The sequence below is a fragment of the Sorex araneus genome, chromosome 4 (assembly GCF_027595985.1).
Source record: "Sorex araneus isolate mSorAra2 chromosome 4, mSorAra2.pri, whole genome shotgun sequence".
Classification (NCBI taxonomy): Eukaryota; Metazoa; Chordata; class Mammalia; order Eulipotyphla; family Soricidae; genus Sorex; species Sorex araneus.
In genome coordinates, this window is record NC_073305.1 from 8,866,060 (window position 1) to 8,886,456 (window position 20,397).

Consider the following 20,397-nt stretch of genomic DNA (forward strand, 5'->3'; position numbering starts at 1 on the left):
CACCTATACCGCTCCTCCTGTAAGGCCTGCATTATTAACGAGTAGTCCCTCTGATAATGCTCCTTGAGGGTCTCGAAGGACTCCTCGAGTCCGGCTTGGGTCTCCCGGATCTCCTGGATCTCGTGGAGCAGTGCGTCAAATCCTGAGCTCTGCATGTCCAGGGTGTTTGTCTTGGAGCTGGAGGCCCCTCCTACAGCAATTCCTCCCGTGGTGCTATTGGCTCCCACTGAGCCCGAAGTGGCACTAGAACAATCTTCCTCACTACCATACTTTGGGCTCGACTGAAAGTTTGAAATCACTCCTAAAGTCTTCCCTGCGTCATCCACTTGCCCTTCCTCTAAAGAGTCCTTAAGATTAGGGATGTTGTCTGCACTGCCGAATTTATTCCGAATAAGTGAGGCGATCTCTCTGGGCTTTGAGACCACAGCCCCCGCTGCGGAATGGGTTGCCTGGGAGAAGCTGGAGAGGCCACCTTTAACACTGTCCACCACCCCTTCACTGAAGCCAGTGACCTTTGCCCCCACATCCTTCAGACCCTGCTGCATGTCCCTGAAGACATCCTTTGGCTGCCGGGGGATCCCATTCTGTTCCACCTCCCGAAGCTTCCGATGGTAGTGCTCAAGCTTCTTCTGGAGCTGTTGGATGGTCTGGGCAGACTTCTGATTCTTCTTCTCGAAGACCTGCTTGATCCGGGCCGCCTGCTGCTTGTCTGCGCTGTTGGCGAGCTTCAGGTACTCAGCGACGTTGTCGTCCCGGGCTGTCTGTGCAATCTTGATCTGTTCTGTGAGCTTTAAGATCTTCTGCTGCAGGTGGGCAATAGCAGCCTTCGTGCGCTGAGGGTCTGGGGTGCCATCCACGGAATCGGTGTGGATGCTGCCATCGGTGCTGGAGGCCACTGCAGTGGAGGTCTGGGCGAGGTTACTTACTTCCAAGCGCTCGATCTAGCAGGAAAGGAAGAGGCAGATATTAGAAGGAGTCCAAGGGACACTCTCCAGAATCAACAGGTCAAAATGTGCTAAAAAGTTATCTCTCTCCCATCTCAGCACAGACGACTGACTTAATTCCTCCTGTGTTGTACAAGCTGCTTCTCCTACTTGGACACCATTAAAGAGATATATGAAAAAAAATGTTCACAAGACATAAAAAGGGGTTTTCTTATTTTGACAGAGGATTTACTACAGTAGCTCTTTAAGGAGCAAGCTCCTTGGGGCCAGGCACATGACTCAGCAGTAACACACTTGCCTTACACGTGTGAGGCCCTGGGTTCAATTTGGGGCACCATCTACAAACACACACAAATCAAAATAACGTACCATTAAACAACAAAGCTTCTCTAGGGGCGCAAAGCATGATGCGGTCACTCCCACAGGTGCTGGGGAATCAGCCCTGGCCTCCCACGTGCAGCTCGCTGTACTCTCTCTCCAACCCTCTACATACAGTTTAGAGCACATATCTGTAAACAAATGCGTATCTAACAAAAGGCTGGGATCTAAGATGTATTAAGTGTTCATAAAACTCAACAACACTTTTTCCTGGGGAGAAAAAGTGAATAGACATTTCCCCAAAGAAGAATCTGCATACGGTCAACAAACATATGAAATGCCAATCAAGACAAAAATGAGTTATCACCTCCAGTGAGAATGGCCTACATCACAAAGGGTAGAAATAACTATTCTGGTGAAAAGCAACCCTCATTCATAGTTGGTGGAGATGTGAACTCAGATGTAAATTGATTCAGTCTCCTGTTTGGAAAACGGTATGGAGACTTGAAAACAGAACTACTATATAATCCAGCAGGTCAGCTCCTTGATATCCCAAGAATACAAAAACAATCATTTGAAAATATATAGCATACCCAGGTCCATCACAGCATTTTTTTTCAATAGCTAAGACCTGGAAATCACTCAGGTGCCAACAACAACTGAGTCAATAAAGCAGCTGTGGTGTACATACCCACAACGCAACAATACCCAGCTGTAAGAAAAGATGAAACCGTGCCATCTGCTACAGTACTGCTGGAGCTGGAGGGCACCAAACGAAGTACTTCAGTCAAGAGAAAGACAAATACTGGCCATCTCAGCCACGTGTGACATACAAAGAAGAAGCAGGGCCGGACAGATAGGACAATGCGTAAGGTGCTTGTCTTGCATGCTGCTGACCTGGGTTTGATCCCTGGCACCACATACTGTCCAGAGTCCCATCAGGAGTGATCCCTGAGCACAATCAAGTGTGTCCCCTCCCCGTCCAAAAGAAACAAAGCAAGGGAATAATAGTTATGTCCACCGAATACAAGCCTCTCTCTCACAGGGGAATGGAGGTGATCAAGAGGGAGTATGGCCGCTGGACCGGAAGGATCCTATGTACAATGGTGGAGGGATACTGGTGTAGGGTGTGTGTGGCATGGTAACACGGTATCTCTGGCAAAATGTTAGTTCAATTGTATACATATTGAGGATGTGTATTCTCCAATGCAATATACTTCAGGTATTACTTCGACATACAGATCAACATAAAAAAATAAAGCAATGTAGAGGTATAATAAATGTAAATCCTCTCCCAGGCACTCAGCCCACTATACCCTCCCTAAACCCCCTTTTTGTTGGTTTGTTTGTGGGTCACACCTGGCAATGCTCACAGGTTACTCCTGGCTCTGCACCAGGAGTCACTACTGGTGTTGCTCAGGGGACCAGATGGGATGCAACAATCGAACCTGGGGTGACTACATGCAAGGCAAGTGCCCTACCCACTGTACTATCTCTCTGGCCCCTCTCCAACCCTTTTGAGCATATGTATATAAAACAAATGCACATGTAAAACAGAAACAAACACAGAGGTATGTATATTAAACCAGGTAATTATTTACTAGTTTCAGTATTAAGATATCGCTATTGTAACCCATGTTCTCAAATGACGATCATTCAGAAAGTTGGGGAGCAGCTAGAAGTGTGTGAGCAGTACAGCCAGGTGTCTGAACCCCAGCTGCCCTGTGTGCAAGCTCCACGACTAGAAGCGTGCAACCCCAGGTGAGCACTGTGGCGGAACGTGCAAGGACCTCAACCTAACGATGACTTGTGTTGCCTACAGGAGGAGGCCCTCAGGAACAACCTCCCAACCCTGGGCACTGCTGGGTGTGGCCCAAAGCAACAACATGAGCATAATCCCGGGTGAGTACAGGAGTGTGTCAGACCCCTGGCCATTGTCACAGGAACAGTGCTATCACAGCAGGAAGAGAACATTAAAAAGGGGAAGGCCTGGGGCCCAGACAGTAGAACAGTGGGGAGGGCATCTGCCTTGCATGTGGACGGCCCGGGTTCTGATCCCTGGCATCCCATATGGTCCCCCAAGCAACACCAGGAGTAACTCCTGAGTGCAGAGCCGTAACCCCTGAGCATCGCCAGGTGTGACCCAAAAAGCAAACAATAAATACAAAATAAAAAAATAAAGTGAAATAAAAAGGGGAGGGCACCGTAGAGGGCCCACTATCTGAGGGTGAAGCCCAGCACCATCACACAGCAAACAGAAGAAGTGAAGAGACAATACGATGCTTGCACTGCAGGTGGCTGGCCCTGAGTCTATTACTGGCATTGTATATGGTCCCCTGAGCACTGTTCTAGGAGTGGCTCCTGAACACTGCCAGATGTCCCCACAATCCCCAATAAAACAAGAGAGGGAGGGAAGGGAAGGGAGAAAAAATGTTGTGAGAACAGATACCTGACTGGCTAGGTATAAAAATCCAACCTGACTACCGCCAATTTTTCCAAATTGCGTTAAAGGGAGAAGGTGGAGGAAAGAATGGGACGGTGCAGCTGAAAGAGGCAAGGGTGAGTACTGTATACTTCCTGAGAGTCAGAATCACAAGAAACTATAATAAATGTGATATAAACACTCAGGTAACATGAACATGGGGTTAGGGATGTTAAATCCAAGCCTTTCAGACTTCAAATTTTATTAATTTTGTCCAGTAAAAGGATTCTAATTACAAAGAAAAACTTAAAAGCATAAATACAGTGACTAAACTTCCATATGGATCAGCAACATTCAATGGAATGTTGACAGAGATTGACTGAAGACAAAGTCAATTCACACAGATCTGAAAGCTTGAACTACCACACTTCAAAGTGTTTTGCTAAAGCTGAGGAGATGTCAGGCTTCCCTGAGGAAAAGTTCATGTAAGGTGGTCCCTAGGGGTCACAGAGGTAATCCAACGGGAAAGGCTCTTGATTTGCACGTGGCCAATCCACGTTTGATCCCTCACACCACATCTGGTCCCCCAGGCCGTGCAAGGGATAAGCCCTGAGCACAGAGCTAGGAAAAAGTTCTGAGCACAGCTGGGTGAGCCACCCCCAAATAAAGGTGTCTCTAGGGTGAACTGTGTTGATGAAGGAGAATAGAGTCAGGTCAAAAGGTAGGAGAAAGGGCCCTCTAATGATAAGTAACAGAAATAAATAATAAAAGTGACTACCTCAGAGTAGTAAGAATTCCTGATACTAGTTTGCATCTGGTGAGCAAGTTCAACCTTCTTCACCTGGGTTCAAGTTTCTTTTTTAATTAAAAATTTTTTTGGCCTTTGGTCCACACCCATTGGTACTCCAGGTAATTATTCCCTGTTTGGTTCCTGGCAAACATGTAGTGTTGGGAATCGAACCTGGACATCATACATGCAAAGAATGTGCTCTAGGCCATTGAGCTTTCTGGTTCTAGATCATTTTCCTTTTTTCTGGAGGCTGGCATTCATATTCCTAATCTGTCACCATGTCACCATCACCAATTTGCACAAAAGAACTATATGTAGACTACCCTCATATTAAAAAAACTGAATTACATTTTTTGTGATGACAATAATACATCAAATCTGAAACGTTCATGAAATGCTGATGTTAACTTTGTGGATTTATAAATGTATTTTTTTCTTTCCCAATTTCAATTGTATCTCAAGTTTGCTGTCTGGGAATTACGCTGATCTCTAAAACACATTTGGCTCATTACTGGGCTCACTCTATTACTACAGGTGTGAATAAAAACAGTATTACTTTACTTGAGATGAACAAGTAAAAGATCTTATTTACATGATATCAAAAGATAATTTAAAACTGAAATGAAGAGCAAAACAACACTATGATTTTCTAATAAAAACACACAGACTAGAATCATTAAGAGCCTAGCACCATAACTTTCTGTGTCATTTCCTTCACCTGCTGGTTCGACTCTGGGCGAATGGTAATGAGCAGCGGGAGGAAGGGAAGGCAGCAGAAGGGAAGAGAACCAAGAGTCCAGAACTACGTGGCCAAGAGTTACAACAGGCGCTCCTAAAAACCTACTTACTCTCTTTCGAGCGGAACTGGGTTCTCACTGTGATTTTCTTCTGAATGGACTTTCAGACACACTACAGTATGTATCATGACACTGACTGCTTACTTATGCTGAACAGCTCAAAACCTATCACAGTATAAGTGGACAGTAAACATGAAATAGCACAGAGACCTGAGCCTAAGATTTGATTACAAAGTCTAAACTTGAAAAACAACAGCTTTCAATAGGATAAGTTACAAATGATTGCAGTTTAGATATGACTTCATTTCCCTGTATAATGACCAAAGAAATACACCAGGACATCTTTGATCTGCCTGCTAGCCTACCTGGGCTGTCCGGAGAGACACTATGTCCACTCTGTGCATGGTTTCCATTTAAAATCCCCAACATGCCTGTGAAGGAGATGACGGAACCCACTGTTCTCAGCCTCCAAAGAAAACTCTCGCCCGGCTCCAGCTGGAGTGCAGTTTAAACACCTGAAACCATGACTCACCGGCTAACTCAGTGACTCCGCCCAATCTGGGTAGGCACCATCCTTCAACAGGAAGCAGAGCAAGGAGAGTGGGAGATGAGGGTTTGGAGAGGAAGAGCGGAAAGGGGAGAGGGGAGAACAAAACAGAGACATCCTGAACAGAAGAAAACAGGGTCAGGGCTGCGAATGCTCTCTTGATATTTTCTCTTGATATTCTGGAATGTTCTTTCTGAATGGCCTTTCAGACCCATCACTACAGTATGTACCATGACACTGACTGCTTGCTTATGCTGACCAGCTCAAAATCTATCACAGCGTAAGTGGAAAGCAAACATGAAATATCATAGAGATCTGAGTCTAATAAGATTTGATTACAAAATCTAAAACTGAAAAACAGTAACTTTCAATATGAGTAGTTACAAATGATTATGGCTTAGATATGATTATGAGCAATTATTATTGTTGCGCATATCACAAGAACAAAGTTCTTCGAGGCACAGGCGTTTGGCACTGGGAGGGTGTGACTCGGCAGTGCCTTATGGACGGCCCGGTGAGAAGGGCTCCCCTTCGCCTGCAGCATCTGCTGGCATACTGGGCTATCCACACATGGCAACACAAACTTAGGTCCTCGTTCACTCTAGCCAGACAACTAAAATTCCAAATTTGGAAAGCAAAAATTTTTTGGGGGATACCTCCTAAGCTGGTAGGAGCAAGGGGGTATTTTGGGGAAGGATCATACCCCAATCCAAAACAACTATAATTCCTAGAGATTTATATTCTTGGCTCTAAGAACTGCACAGGAATCTATATTTTAATCAATAATAAACAGGAGAAGCTCTGGTTGGCCTGAGTTTTTGTTACTTCTTCCTGCCAGACAGATTATGCTGAGGAAGTGAGACAGAGGAGGAAAGAGTCACACCTTGGCAATCCAAGCACTTCGGATCTGAATTCTGTGTCATCATTCCTCTGAGGCTTGCCCTCGTCAACCACCACACCTTGTCCCTGACAAAGTGTCATGACTCCCCAAAGCCTATTCCTGCCTTGGCCAGGACGTGTCCTTTAATCATGACACTATTCTTCAAAACCCATCTCCACTGTCTCCTCAGAAACTGCCTGTCCTTCCCCTTCACAGTAAACACGGGTCACTGAAGCCATTTTCTCATGTCCAGTTCACTACACTGTGGAATGGAGAGATCCTGAGGTGGTAGAGAAGAAAAACGGACTGAGTAAACCACAGTAAACCACAGGCAACCCTTTCACTCAAGCATTCCATTCCAGTTTTCACTTTGGAGCAGAAGGCTATTTATTTATTTATTTAGGTCTTTTCAAACACCACAGCATTTTCTTGATGAGAACTTCTTGTATAGATGGATGTGTTTTTCTGTAAACTCTAGTAACCACTTGCTACAGTTTAAGACAGAGCACACCCTGCATAGAGAAGAGGGCGCCTGGTTTCGCTGAGATGTGTTGGGACGACCACAGGGTGGACAGGAGAACTAAGAAGTTAGGGCTCTTGGAACCCCGACAAGCTATGCCTTCACTTACTTTACATGTGTACTCTGGGAAAGTTTTGCTGAGGCCAAAACAAGGACTTTACCACTTAATTTTTACACGATTAAAAAAAAAAAGTCATTGCTATACAAATAATCCTGCTTCCTTCTGAATTTGGAGCTATAGTTTGTCTTAAACTTTTTATAAAAACCTTTTTCAGAGCCAGAGTGATAGTATAGCAGGTAGGTCACTTGCCTTGCATGTGGTTGACCCGGGTTTGATCCCTGGCACCCCATAGGGCCCCCTGAGCTTGCCAGGAGTAATTTCTGAGTGCAGTCAGGAATAATCTCTGAGCACTGTGACCCCACCACCCAAACCAAACCAAACGAAACGAAACCAAAAAACCCTCTTATAGCCCTCTCTTTTCTATTACCAGCCTTTTTAAGATCCATTTTCCAGGGGACAGAGAAGTAGTATTGGGGTTGCCTTACATATGACCAACCTGGACTGAGCTCTAGCACAGCACTATGACCCTGAGGGTAATCAGGGGTGGTCCTCCCCCAACAAGCAGAAACACCAGTTTCTAATAAAGAACCAATGTGGGTGATATAGATTTACCACAGCGGGGAGGGCGTTTGCCTTGCATGCAGCCGACCCGAGTTCGATTCCCAGCATCCCATATGGTCCCCCGAGCACTGCCAGGAGTAATTCCTGAGTGCAAAGCCAAAAGTAACCCTTGTGCATCGCCAGGTGTGACCCAAAAAGAAAAAAAAAAAGAAGAGAGAAGATTTACCGGTGAAATGTTACTTTGGTGGGGTGCACACACTAGTTATTAATTAAATAATTAATTCTGTGCTTTAACAGAATGAGAGAAAAGTAATGATACGAACACTTGCTTCTCAAGCATAAAAAAAAGCAAGTAAATAAGCAGAGACTAGATAAGAAGATCTGTGTTCAAGGAAGCCGGGGGCTTGAAAAGCAAGCGCCATCTACCAGTCTGCAGGCCCACCCTTCGGCCTCTACCCCTGCAGCCCCCAGCCTGTCTGCAGGTGGTGCTTGGGAGCCTCCAGGCCATACCTAGGGGGGCCTGCGAGTCTCCACGTTAACCCCCAGCCACGTTCAGGGAACCCGAACTGGGGTCAGTCACATGCCAGATATGATATGCACTGTGACCCCTCAACTAAGTCTCTGGCCCAAAACTTCTGCAAGAAAAAACCCTTCCGAATAGGTAGTGCTCATTCATCCAAAGCTGCTAAAAAAAAGTGACTAAAGATTCTGTTTAAATTATTAACATAGTATCTAGCTCACCATGCTTTAACTCAACTTCAAAAGAATCTTTATGTAAGCCCCCAACCCCCCCCTCCCCAACCCCCCATTATTCCTGGCTGTGCTCAAGAGTGACTCCTGGTGGTACTCAGGGGACCATACATGGTGCTGTGGTTTGAACCAGGATCAGTACTATGCTTAACTCCTGTATTTTCTGTCTGGCGATTCCTGGGTATTTAAAGATATTTAAAGAGTTTAGAGCTGGGCTATCCTTCTGTACAAATGGCACCGATATACATTAATAACCTTTCTAGTTTCAATTTCAAGCAATGCACACATGCATACAAAGGACATAGGTTAAATGCCTAATATCATTTTCTTATGTCAGCTACTTCAATATTTCTACAACTGTCTCACTGGACTTAATCCTCAGATACACATCTTCTGAGATTGAAAGCTCAAGGTTCAGTCTGCTTCTTAGGCAAAAATGATGATAGAAAAAATGGTAATGAAAGTAACTGTTTACTTTGTACCTGGTACAATTCTCAGTAATCTGCTTCTACCTACATAATCTTCAAAACAACTTTAGAATTATTGTAATTCCCTTTTATAGAAAATGAAGTTCAATCAGGAGAACTTAAAGCCCAAGCCTAAAGTGATACAATCAGATACAACCAGTAAACAGCAGAGGCAGGATATAAACCAGTTTTCCAAAGTTATTTGACTCACTGCTCCCTTTTAAAAAAATTATATATCTGTATCATTCTCCAACCCTCTCGGAGAGCCCGACAAGCGCAGCAGAGCCTGGCAAGCTACCCATGGTGTATTAGATATGCTAGAAACAGTAACAAGAAGTCTCACAATGGAGATGTTACTGGTGCCCGCTCAAGCAAATCGATGAGCAAAGGGATGACAGTGATACAGTGATTTATATCATCATTCAGTACCCTCTGGAAATCTACCTTCTTTAAATGAAAGAAAAGTATCCCCTAATTGTACCAGTGGTAACTACCTTCCCTCCTAAATTTTATGAGTCTTCGGGGTTAACTCTGGGAATTAATTTAAACCCAATTAATTTAGCTTCTTTATGGGAATCCCTCATTTAGAATTATATCCTCCTTTCTAAAATTTGTCTCCCCTCCTATTTGAAGCATGAAGTGAGCATGATGGTGATAATGGCACACTGCTATGGTAGAATACTATACAACGGCAGCCTATGGGGCCCGAGAGGCAGTACAGAGGTTTAGCCGTGCATGCTGTCTACCCCAGTCAGATCCCCGGGACCCCATACGGACTCCTGAGCACCACCAAGAAGAATCTCTAAGGAGAGCCAGGAGCAAGCCCCAAACACTACAGGGTATGGCCCCCAAACGAAGTGCAAGAATAATCTGTCCCTTCTATTTAACAAATTTCTCTTAAAAATAACTTTCATTCAAGGGGGCAGAGAGATAGTAAAGGCATTGCCTTATATGTGTCCCCCTTGGATTTGATCTCCAGCACCACAGATGGTCCCCCGAGACCTACCAGGAGTGATCCCTGAGTGCAGAGCCAGGAGTAAGCCTTAAGCACTGCAGGGTATGGCCGCCAAACAACAACAACAACAACAACAACAACAACAACAAATAAATAAATAATAGTAATTCTCCGGTTGCAGGAAGATAATGTTAGAACTACAGATATCCTTTGGTAATATAATGTCTGTATTTGCTTAAATGTTTCTCATTTCCTAATACATATTCTCTCTCTCTCTTAATTGAATCACTGTGAGATATAGTCAACAAAGCTTTCATGTTTGAGTCATATTCTCTTATATAAACCAACTTTTAAGAAAAAGAATACAATTTCATTTATACTTGAAATAATAATGGAAAAACTTGTGACTGAAAAAAGAATTAAATCAAACAGAAACATGAAGACTTAGTGTAAATATATGGGGCACTGTTTTCAGAAGATAGTTTAAATTGCTTCTTGGGATTTTACTTTTTATTTCTGCTTTTGAGCCACACCCAGCATTGCTCAGCAATCACCGCTGGTGCTCAGAGACATCTGCAGTGTAGGGACTCAATATAGACCCCTTGTTTCTGTATTTCTCTAAGCTGCTAGGAGGAGGGCTCTGGAGGAGGCTTGGTTAAGGCAGTTAGTAATATCCCATCCAGATCACTAAAAAGTGCCTGGGGCTTTCCTTTTGCAAGCAGAGTTTTATCTGGGTTTACCATCAATCCAACCTTGGCCTACAGACATGAATATGCTGGAATATTTATAAAGAGTTATTGTCAAGCCTTCCTTTTAGTTCCTCATGATTATTTTATTTACTTATTTTCTGCGGAGTGAGACAGTGATAGTGATTTTCCGCAGTACCAGGGATTGAACCCAGATCTCACGCATGCAAAGCATACACTCTACCACTGAGCCACATCCCTGGCCCCAACCCTTTAAAGTACAACCAGAAATCAGTCATAAAAATCAGACAGGAATCTAAGCTGCCCAGCATCAGAATTCTCAGTGACCCACATACCTGTGTTTCTGAAGCACTTAGTCACAGTAACCAAGAGAAGCAAGATGAGGGGTCAATCTAATCTACAAAGAATCTGACTGCCCAGGATGGTATATATTCTCAATGAAACAGTCGTTAGCTATAAAAAGGATACATTTTTGCCAACTGAAAAATCCTGGGTGGAATTTGAGTAATTACACGAGGATGAATAAATTAGAAAGAGAAAGGCAAGTATAGGATAGTTTCCCTTACATGTAGACTATAAACAAATGAAGTAACAGAAATTGCTCTTAGATTCTGAGAACAAAGTGGTGGTTACTTGAAAGAAAAGAAAAAAAAAGAGGTGGGAGGATAGAGGGGTCAATGTGACAGTGGTGAACAGTACTAAAACTTTGGTGACACATGCAATGTAATTCCTAAATACTGTGCTTTAAACCAGTGGTAAATCAATAAATTTTTGAAAATTACCCAATCTTAAGTGTCAGCAGTGATTCCACAAAAAAAAAATTGCATGTATTCTGGAATTATTCCAGAGAATGGGGGAAAAAAGAAAACAACACCACAGGTACTGTTTTTTGCTTCCTCTGGCCAATTATTGCACATCTGATGAGCAAGGGCAAGATTTCAGCTTTTCTGGCAAATAAAAATAAAATTAAAGTAGAAAAGTTTATGATGAAAATGACCAGGTATTTTGCATAAGGAGAATGAACATTTATTTGCTGTATCTAGGTATCTGCAGGGTAAAATTGCAGGAGAGGGGGGCTGGAGCAACAGCACAGCGGGTAGGGCATTTGCCTTGCACCCGGCCAACCCGGATTGGATTCCCAGCATCCCATATGGTGACCCCAGCACTGCCAGGAGTAATTCCTGAGTGCACGGGCCAGGAGTAACCCCTGTGCATCGCCGAGTGTGACCAAAACCACCCCTCCTCGCAAAAAAATGCAGGAGAGCCTAGAGAAAACTGGGAGCAGACAGATGAGGAAGGACATCATGGTTACTGTCTACACCCCACCAAGCCCCCCGTTCCTGCTGCTCATTCTGTTTCTTCTGTTACTTCATAAGGTCTGGACATGTAATACTGTCTACTTGTCCTTTCAACTCTCACCTGAGCATTTACTAGGCACTTAGCTGACGATCATACAAAACCTGTCTGTTTTCATGAAGCTTACAGCTGAGTCAGAAAGATGGGAGATTGAAAACTGGTAACCAACATGCGGGGTGGGGGCTGGGGAGGTGGGGGGAAGGGGGGAGGTATATCGTGATTCTTGGTGGTGGAATATGTGCACTGGTGAAGGGATGGGTGTTTGAGCATTGTATAACTGAGACTTTAACCTGAACGCTTTGTAACTTTCCACATGGTGACTTAATAAAATAATTAAAAAAAAAAAAAGAAAAGAAAACTGGTAACCAAACAATAGCACTGCACTGTATCACTGTTGTCCCGTTGTTCATCAATTTGCTCGAGTGGGCACCAGTAATGTCTCCATTGTGAGACTTGTAACTGCTTTTGGCATATCAAATATGCCACGGGTGGGCTATTCTCGGTAGCTTGCCGGGCTCTCCGAGAGGGATGGAGGAATCGAACCTGGGTCGACCTTGTGCAAGGCAAACGCCCTACCTGCTGTGATATTGCTCCAGTCCAGTAACCAAACAATATACAGAGAAAAAGAATAGCTAGTGTGGAAACAGGAATGATTTAAGGGAGGGAACTCTACACTAGAGTGGCAAGGCATAGGGGAATTCTTTGAGTAAGAATTTCTCATACGAGCCCTCTAAGAGAGGAAACTAATTTTTAACTTAATCTTGGCTATAAAGGGGGAAAAGTGTTATAATTGTATGCTTTATGTGCTGAGAACACAGAAGCTGGAATTTTTTTTTAATCACAATCAAGATGAAAATACACAGTTAATGAACGAGGCAATTCAAAAAAAGAAAAAGAACTTGTCTATTCACTGCCTCTTAGAATTCACTTGGTGAAAGCACGCGACTGTGTTACCAAAAAGGCTTAAAGAAGGAGTATAAGGATTTGGAGAGGAAAATATCAGCAAAGAGGGAGGAGGCCACCTGCCTGATGGAGCACTCGGACAGCTTATTTACAAGGCTTACATAACCAATGAGTCAGCACGAAGTCAGGTGTCAATGAATCTCTTCTCTGCCCATCTTAGTGGCAAAGAGCCTTGGATTCTCTGTATTGGTAAGCAGAGCCCGAGAACAAGATCAAAAGGAGGCTAACGAAACAGTCATCGCACCTTTAGCAATGTTGGGTTAAGTTAGGCTAAGGGAAAATTTTGTATATTCATGCTTAGAAAAGCCTAAGAAACAGGATCCAACATTGAGCAGATTATAGTAAGAATATTCTGGTAAGTGCTCCAGATTTAAAACAATTTATTCAATTTATAATAAAACACCTATTGAAGATTTTAAGGAGAAAACTGAAAAAAAATCTTTTTGGAATCTATGAACATTTCAGGGTTACTTTCCTCTACTATTTCCTCTAGTAAAAGCTATTGTAAACTAGCAGTAATAGAAAAAAAAAGCTTTATAATGACGGAATTGGATCTGGCAATAAAAAAAATACACAAAAGAACACAGCAGAGCGAATGAATCATAATACAGGCAGAGACACAGGCCTAATAACCACTTGATAATGAACAGCAATGATAATGAACCCAAGGCCAACACCCTCCGACGCACAGCTATGGAAATAGCAGGCTCCTCATCTGCCTTCCTCCACCTCCATGCTCATGTCCTCGGCTCAGTACTGCTGCAGACGCCCTGGAACTCAGTACGAGCAGAAAACCTTCACTTTCCTGCTATACTTCAGGACAAAAAGCTGGGCTGTAAAGGGGAACAAATTATGATTTCTTAAGAAAGGGAAAAGACATCTAATTGTCATCCAGCATTCCGCTACCCACACCCTGGAAATTCTTGGCTTCTGTCTGTTCATGAATATCTGAAAAAACTTGATGATTATTTCTGAAGGTCAATACTGAATGACAGAAATATTTTTCTTTCTGGCTCCCTTCCTTTCATCAAATATGATTCAGCAAAATATCTTAGCTACTGGTAAAGACTCAATTTAATGTAGCGGACACAAAAAGGTAAAAAAAGAACCCCCCCACCAAAAAAAAAATTACAAAAACCAAACAAACCCAGAAACAACCCCCCTAAAAACAACCCCTTAAAAATAAAGAAGATAAAACAAAAACCAAAAATACAAGCAACACATTTATCTTACCAAAACCCTCTCTCAGGAAGTCTGCTGATTTTGCTTGCCACAAAGCTCATCCTTCATTTGTGCATTGCCAGAGCAAGCTTGGATCGTGAAAACAAATCACAATCTCTTGGCTATAAGCGCTTCCCATTTGTTCCTGCTTCCAAGCTGCAGAGGAGCTGGGCTTAGTCTGTCACTGCTGCATGCACTTGGTTGCCGAGAATAATGCTGCAAAGGAGGACAGCTACCACTGGGAACACATTCCCTCAACAAAGAGCCAGCCGAAAGGAAGCTTCTAGTGGATCCCTGGGCTTCTCACCTTCACAGCCTCAGAGAACTGCCTCTCATAGAACAGGCAGGTACAGCCGCACCACATCAACATCCCTGCATGGTCAGTCCTCCGCAGTGCCCACCGCGGCTTGTGCTCAGTTCCGCTGTGTCTCCTGCACGTACTCTTAGAGCTTTTCTACATCTGGGTGCCTGGGAGGACTAGAGCTGAATAAACAGAAAGCATCGTGTATATGTGTGTGCATGCGCGTATGTGCGCGCGCACGGCTTCCTAGGGCTGCTAATGCAAATGCTAGTTGGACTCGGAGAATGATCACAGACAGTATCTGCCTCCCTTCCTGAACCGGGAGCATCTTTAATACAAGACAAAAGCATCAAACTGGTCGAATTTAAAGCTACAGGCATTAATTCCAACACACATTTTATCCTGTCATTTAAAACTACAGAGGGTTTAGAGAAGCGCTTAAGGAATAAAAATAGTCCAACAAAACACTGTTTAGATTGCTTGTATCAATAAAACAAGGGAAAAATAATCTGCCCATGTTCCTCCGAAGGTCTAAAGACAGAACAGGTTTCCATGCTGTCAATGTTTTTTTCTCTTATTTTTCATTTTAGGATCACAAAACTTAAATGAAAACTAAGCGAGAAAATAAAATTTAAGCCAGAGACCCTGAAAGTTTTATTCTCCAAAGGAAAATATATACCCAAACAAAAAGCTCTAGAACTGCCTGAAGTCTCAGCAACAGATTTAAGCACGGCAAGTCCAGGCTCAGCCTCTGCACGGTCACTCACTGCTAACTGCACCTCACAGCATTGCACGAAAAAATGTCTTAAAGAGACAGCCCCTGCCTTGACAAGGTCACTTTGGGGTTTACACAATTTATCAGATCTGAGTTTTGCTTTTTCATCATAAAAGCAGTTTTGAGCATGCACACAGGAGGAATTTCAATTATTATGAGAGTATAATAAATACAAAACACAGTATTAAGTAACACCTCTCTGAGACGTATAGAAAGGTTAATATGTTGAAGACAACATTCAGTATAATATAGTCTTCTCTTGAACCTAAAACTGTGGCTAATTTCTGTACTTGTACTGAAGTATTGGCCGGAAGCTCAGGTCAGTGAAGTACTCAAGAGGTTAAAAGTTTCCCGTCAGCATTCACAGCAGCCTGTGGTATTCACTTCAACCCAATGAAGCCCTTCCATCTAAAACTCCATGAATGAACATTAATATGAATTTGGATTAAAATTATGGTTCCAGAAATAAACTCTATCTAGAGGCACAGAGTTCTGACCATGACTTTTTAAAATAACCTTATGATTTAAATTTGTTTCTGCTTAAAAATTAGATTGTGAGGATTATACAGACTTTCTAACACACACACAACCTTACAGTACTAACACTGACACTGGCTGGCTGAAGTTCCTTTAAATTCTGTTTATTAATTTTTTTTGGCCACGCCCAGATGTACTCAGAACTTCCTCTTGATTCTGTGCTCAGGGATCACTTCTGGCAGGGCTCGGAGGACCACATGTGGATTGAGCCAGGCAATGCCTCACCCTCTCTACTCTCTTTATTCCCCTAGGGTTTTTTTTTGTTTTGTTTTGTTTTGCTTTTTTTGGGTCACACCCAGCGATGCTCAGGGGTTACTCCTGGCTTTGCACTCAGGAATTATTCCTGGCGGTGCTTGGGGGACCATATGGGATGCCGGGGATCGAACCCGGGTTGGCCGAGTGCAAGGCAAACGCCCTACCCGCTGTGCTATCTCTCCGGCCCCTCCCCTAGGGTTTTGAATATATTTTCTTTCATGATAATCTGAATATTTCACTACAGAAAACATTGTGGGTCTTCATTTCTTGTTTCTTGGCTTTGGCCACGCCCAGTAGAGCTCAGGGCCTACTCCCTGAAGTGGAGCCTGGGAACCAACCATGCGGTGCCAGGGATCAAACCTGGGTCTCCTGCACCTAAAACATGTGCTTAAGCCCACTGCAGAATCTTTGAAGAGAGAATTCAGGAAGAAAAACACAAAAGCAAAACCCAGCTATAATTTTACCAGAGAAAACTAATCACTGCTAGGAATAGAGTTTCCTATTCCTTGTTTTTCTGAAATAGGTACAAGTATTTTCTGTATTTAAAAATCAATAGTTCTGTGCTGTAACGAAATCCATATTTTTCTCCATACCTCTCAAATATCACTGAATATATTCCTATGCTTAATAAAGTTGATCTGGCTTTTAAACACTTAACAGAAAGAATTACTAGATTCTGTTTTGCTTAATATAAAAATCTAGCCAGTTACTATTTTCTTCACAGCTGAATTTTGGAGATTTTGTTTTCCTTGGGTAGGTACAGTACTCAATTATTCCTATGACTAGTATTTGTTATAATGCTAAGTACACGTATTGATACTCACAGATGTTTCTACTTTTTAGCTTCTTTGTACATAAGACAGACATTTCTCAGTGCCATTAATTAGACAGGGCCATGCAATTGTAGTTCTAGCCACTGGGTTGTGGAAGAATACATGTGTCACTCTGAGTCACACATTTAACTGGTCAGAAGCTCGTTCACCCCTTTTTCATCTCACTACCACCGAGATACTGAGGCATGTGCTGGGGCATGAGGGCGTAAGATCCGAACTGACTTGACTGGACGCAGCCAACTCGAAAGACTGCAGCCCACGGGAGTCGCCCGAGCCTGACACTGATCTTATTATGGGAAATGTTAATTTTAAAAAGGGTTTAATTCTGACTTTCTTTTCGAGAATAGGTCATTTACTGAGGCAAAAATTAGGCGTTAAAAACCTACTTATAGAAATCCACACACGTGTGCACATGCGTGTGTGTGTGTGTGTATGTATGTATGTGGCTCAAGTGACAGAACACAGGCAGGAGTGATAGTACAGCGGGGAGGGTGTTTGCCTTGCACGTGGTTGACCTAGGTTTGATTCCCAGCATCCCATATGGTCCCTCGAGCACTGTCAGGAGTAATTCCTGAGTGCAAAGTCAGGAGTAACCCCTGTGCATTACCGGGTGTGGCCCAGAAAGAAAAAAAAAGTGACAGAACACCTTCAATTGTGCTATGCAGGAGTGAGTCTCCAGGATTAATTCTCAGCGTTACCACATCAGCTGTGGTGGACCCCAGTACTGACATACCTACAGCACTACTGGGAGTGTCTGTCACCGTAAATTATAGTTTGCATAATAGCACCTGAGCTTACCAAATGTTTGTTTTTTGGGTTCACACCTGGTAGTTCTTGGTGTCAGGATCACAACTAGTGGTGCTCAGGGGGCCATATGGTGCCCAGGATCAAACCAGGACTTCCTGCATGCAAAAACATGTGCTTAAGTCTTTTTTCCCTCTCTCTTCAGCCTCCATTTTTTTTTTTTCCTTAGAGATGAAGGCCATTCGGGGTGGTGTCCAGCCCTCGGTGGTTGAAGCCATGCAGTACTGGAGACTGAACTCAGGGCCCTGAACAAAGTAGGCATGTGCTCTACCATTTGAGCTACCTCCCTGCCCTGCCAATTGTGTTTGCAGCAATATTTCATGATATTCTTGCAACAACTGGGTATGGCATCATGTTTATCCTCATTTTGAGAGGAGGCAATGGAACAGAAAGGTATTCCAGAGGGGCATTAGATAAAGTCTGTTATCTATGTCCACAAACTTTAACCCGAGTGCTGAAACACATGTTAGGTAACAACCCTCTGTCCACCCAATGGGAACAACAATATTAAGAGTAAAAGAAACAAGAGAAATACAAGGTGTACAGTTCTTCTGTTTTCTTCAAGGCAAAAGAGTTACTTGACTGTCCAAAATAAACTGGCAGCTTGTTCCAGAATGGTTTTTTTAAAAAAAATCTTAGGAAACAACTCTAGGGCTGGAGGGAGAGTACAGTGGGTAGGGTGCTTGACTTGCACGGGGCCCATCTGGGTTCAATCCCCAGAATCCTATATGGTCCCCCTCGAGCCTGTCAGGCATGAAGCCCGAGTGCAGAACTAGGCATAAGCCCTGAGCACTGCCAGGTGTGGCCCAAGAACAAAACAAAACCAAAAAAGGTGACTCTGCTTTGCCTTGCTTTATACTCCTGAGACCTGAAAAGAAGCCATTAGGTATTTTGAAATTTTGTCAAAATTGAGGGGCTGGAGAGATAGAACAGCAGGTAAGGTGCTTGCCTTGCATGTGGCCGACCTGGGTTTGACCCTCGGCACCGTACAAGGTTCTCTGAGAACCCCTGGGCGTGATCCCTGAGCACAGATGGGTGTGGCCCTGCCACACACCAAGGGTGAAGGGCGGGGAAGGGGGGGTGAATCAAGCTGTTTGGATGAGCTTACTTCCTTGTCTTATTGATTAAAATATCTCCCCACAATATGAAATATTATTTCCTGTGTAATTTGCTTAGATAGCAAATGATTTTGGCTCTATGTTGGACTTATTATGTTCTTAGCAATTAAAATTTAAAGCAAATCCAAAGAGGAAGTTATTTTTGTTTTATTTATTTTTTTTGGAAGTTATTTTAAAAAAAAATTTAGTTAGGGAGGTTTTACTATTTTTTTTAATTATTATTATTATTTTTGCTTTTTGGGTCACACCTGGCGATGCACAGGGGTCACTCCTGGCTCTGCACTCAGGAATTACTCCTGGTGGTGCTCAGGGGACCATATGGGATGCTGGGAATCAAACCTGGGTCAGCCACGTGCAAAGCAAACGCCCTATCTGTTGTGCTATCTCTCCGGCCCTTACACTAAACTTTTATATATAGTGGCCAAAGTGACAATGCAGTGGGCAGTGTCTGCCTTACATGCGGCCAACCTAGGTTCAATCCCAATATCCCTGAGCATTGTCGGGAGTAGGGTGATTGTCTTGCATGCTGCTGATGTGGGTTTGATCCCCAGCACCACATATGGTTCCCTGAGCACCACCAGGAGTGATCCCTGAGTGAAGATAAAGGAGCAAGGCCAAGCACCCCAGGGTGTTGGCCCCCAAACCAAAACAAATAAACCACTTTTACAGATTGAAAATCTTATGGAAAGGTACTTTATAAACTGTTACTCTAAAGAACAGACTCAGGGGGCTGGATCGATAGTATAGGGAGTAGGGCATTTGCCTTGCACAAGGCTGACCCCAAACAGCTGACCCCTGGGTTCGATCCCCCGAATCCCATATAGTCCCCCAAGCACTGCCAGGAGTGATTCCTGAGTGCAGAGCCATGAGTAACCCCTGAGCATCACTGGGTGTGACCCGAAAAGAAAAAAAAATAGCGAACAGACTCAGGTACATATTCTAAACTGCTAACACTTAGAACTTCCAGACTGTACCACCATACTGGATCTGGATTTTTGGTATATTATCCCAGAAGCAGATGCTTCGTGAAAGCAGATTGTTTACCAAAGTTTCATTTGAGTGGGAAACAACTATAGAGGATGTGTATATGACTAATTAGATAAGGACAATTTAACTGTGATTACTTGTTTAGAATATTAGTGATGTTATCTATTAATATTTTGTCTTTTCTCGTGGATGTATGAGGAAACCTTTTCACTTTCTTCTTAAGCTCTTCTTAACCATGATTTAACAGGTACCACTTTTTTTTTTCAGTGCTCATAGGTTCCTCCTGGCTCTGCACTTGGGTATTACTCCTGATAGGGCTCGGGAGACCATATGGGATATGAGGGATGCTAGTGATCATATGGGTGCACATGCAAGCAAGCATCCTACCTGCTGTAGTATCACTACAGTGATACTTTTGTTATAGTGACTTTTTTTATAGTGACTTTATAGTATTCTTTGTTTTGTTTCTTTTTCATGGTTTATGAAAGTTTACTAAACTTCAAGTTCAGCTCTTCTTTTTTTTTTAAA

At 43.2% G+C, this 20,397-nt stretch overlaps 1 protein-coding gene across 3 annotated transcripts in view; it reads right to left on the minus strand.

Moving 5' to 3' along the window:
• Nucleotides 1-20,397, minus strand: part of TMCC1 (transmembrane and coiled-coil domain family 1) — a 178,188-nt gene that overhangs the window by 24,283 nt on the left and 133,508 nt on the right. For 2 of the 3 annotated variants that reach the window (XM_055137114.1, XM_055137115.1), the window contains one exon: nucleotides 4-941. In XM_055137114.1, coding sequence (XP_054993089.1) covers nucleotides 4-941 — 938 coding nt within the window. Of the gene's footprint in view, nucleotides 1-3; nucleotides 942-14,566; nucleotides 14,812-20,397 lie in introns of those variants that run through there. The other variant, XM_055137116.1, reaches the window with a different exon arrangement.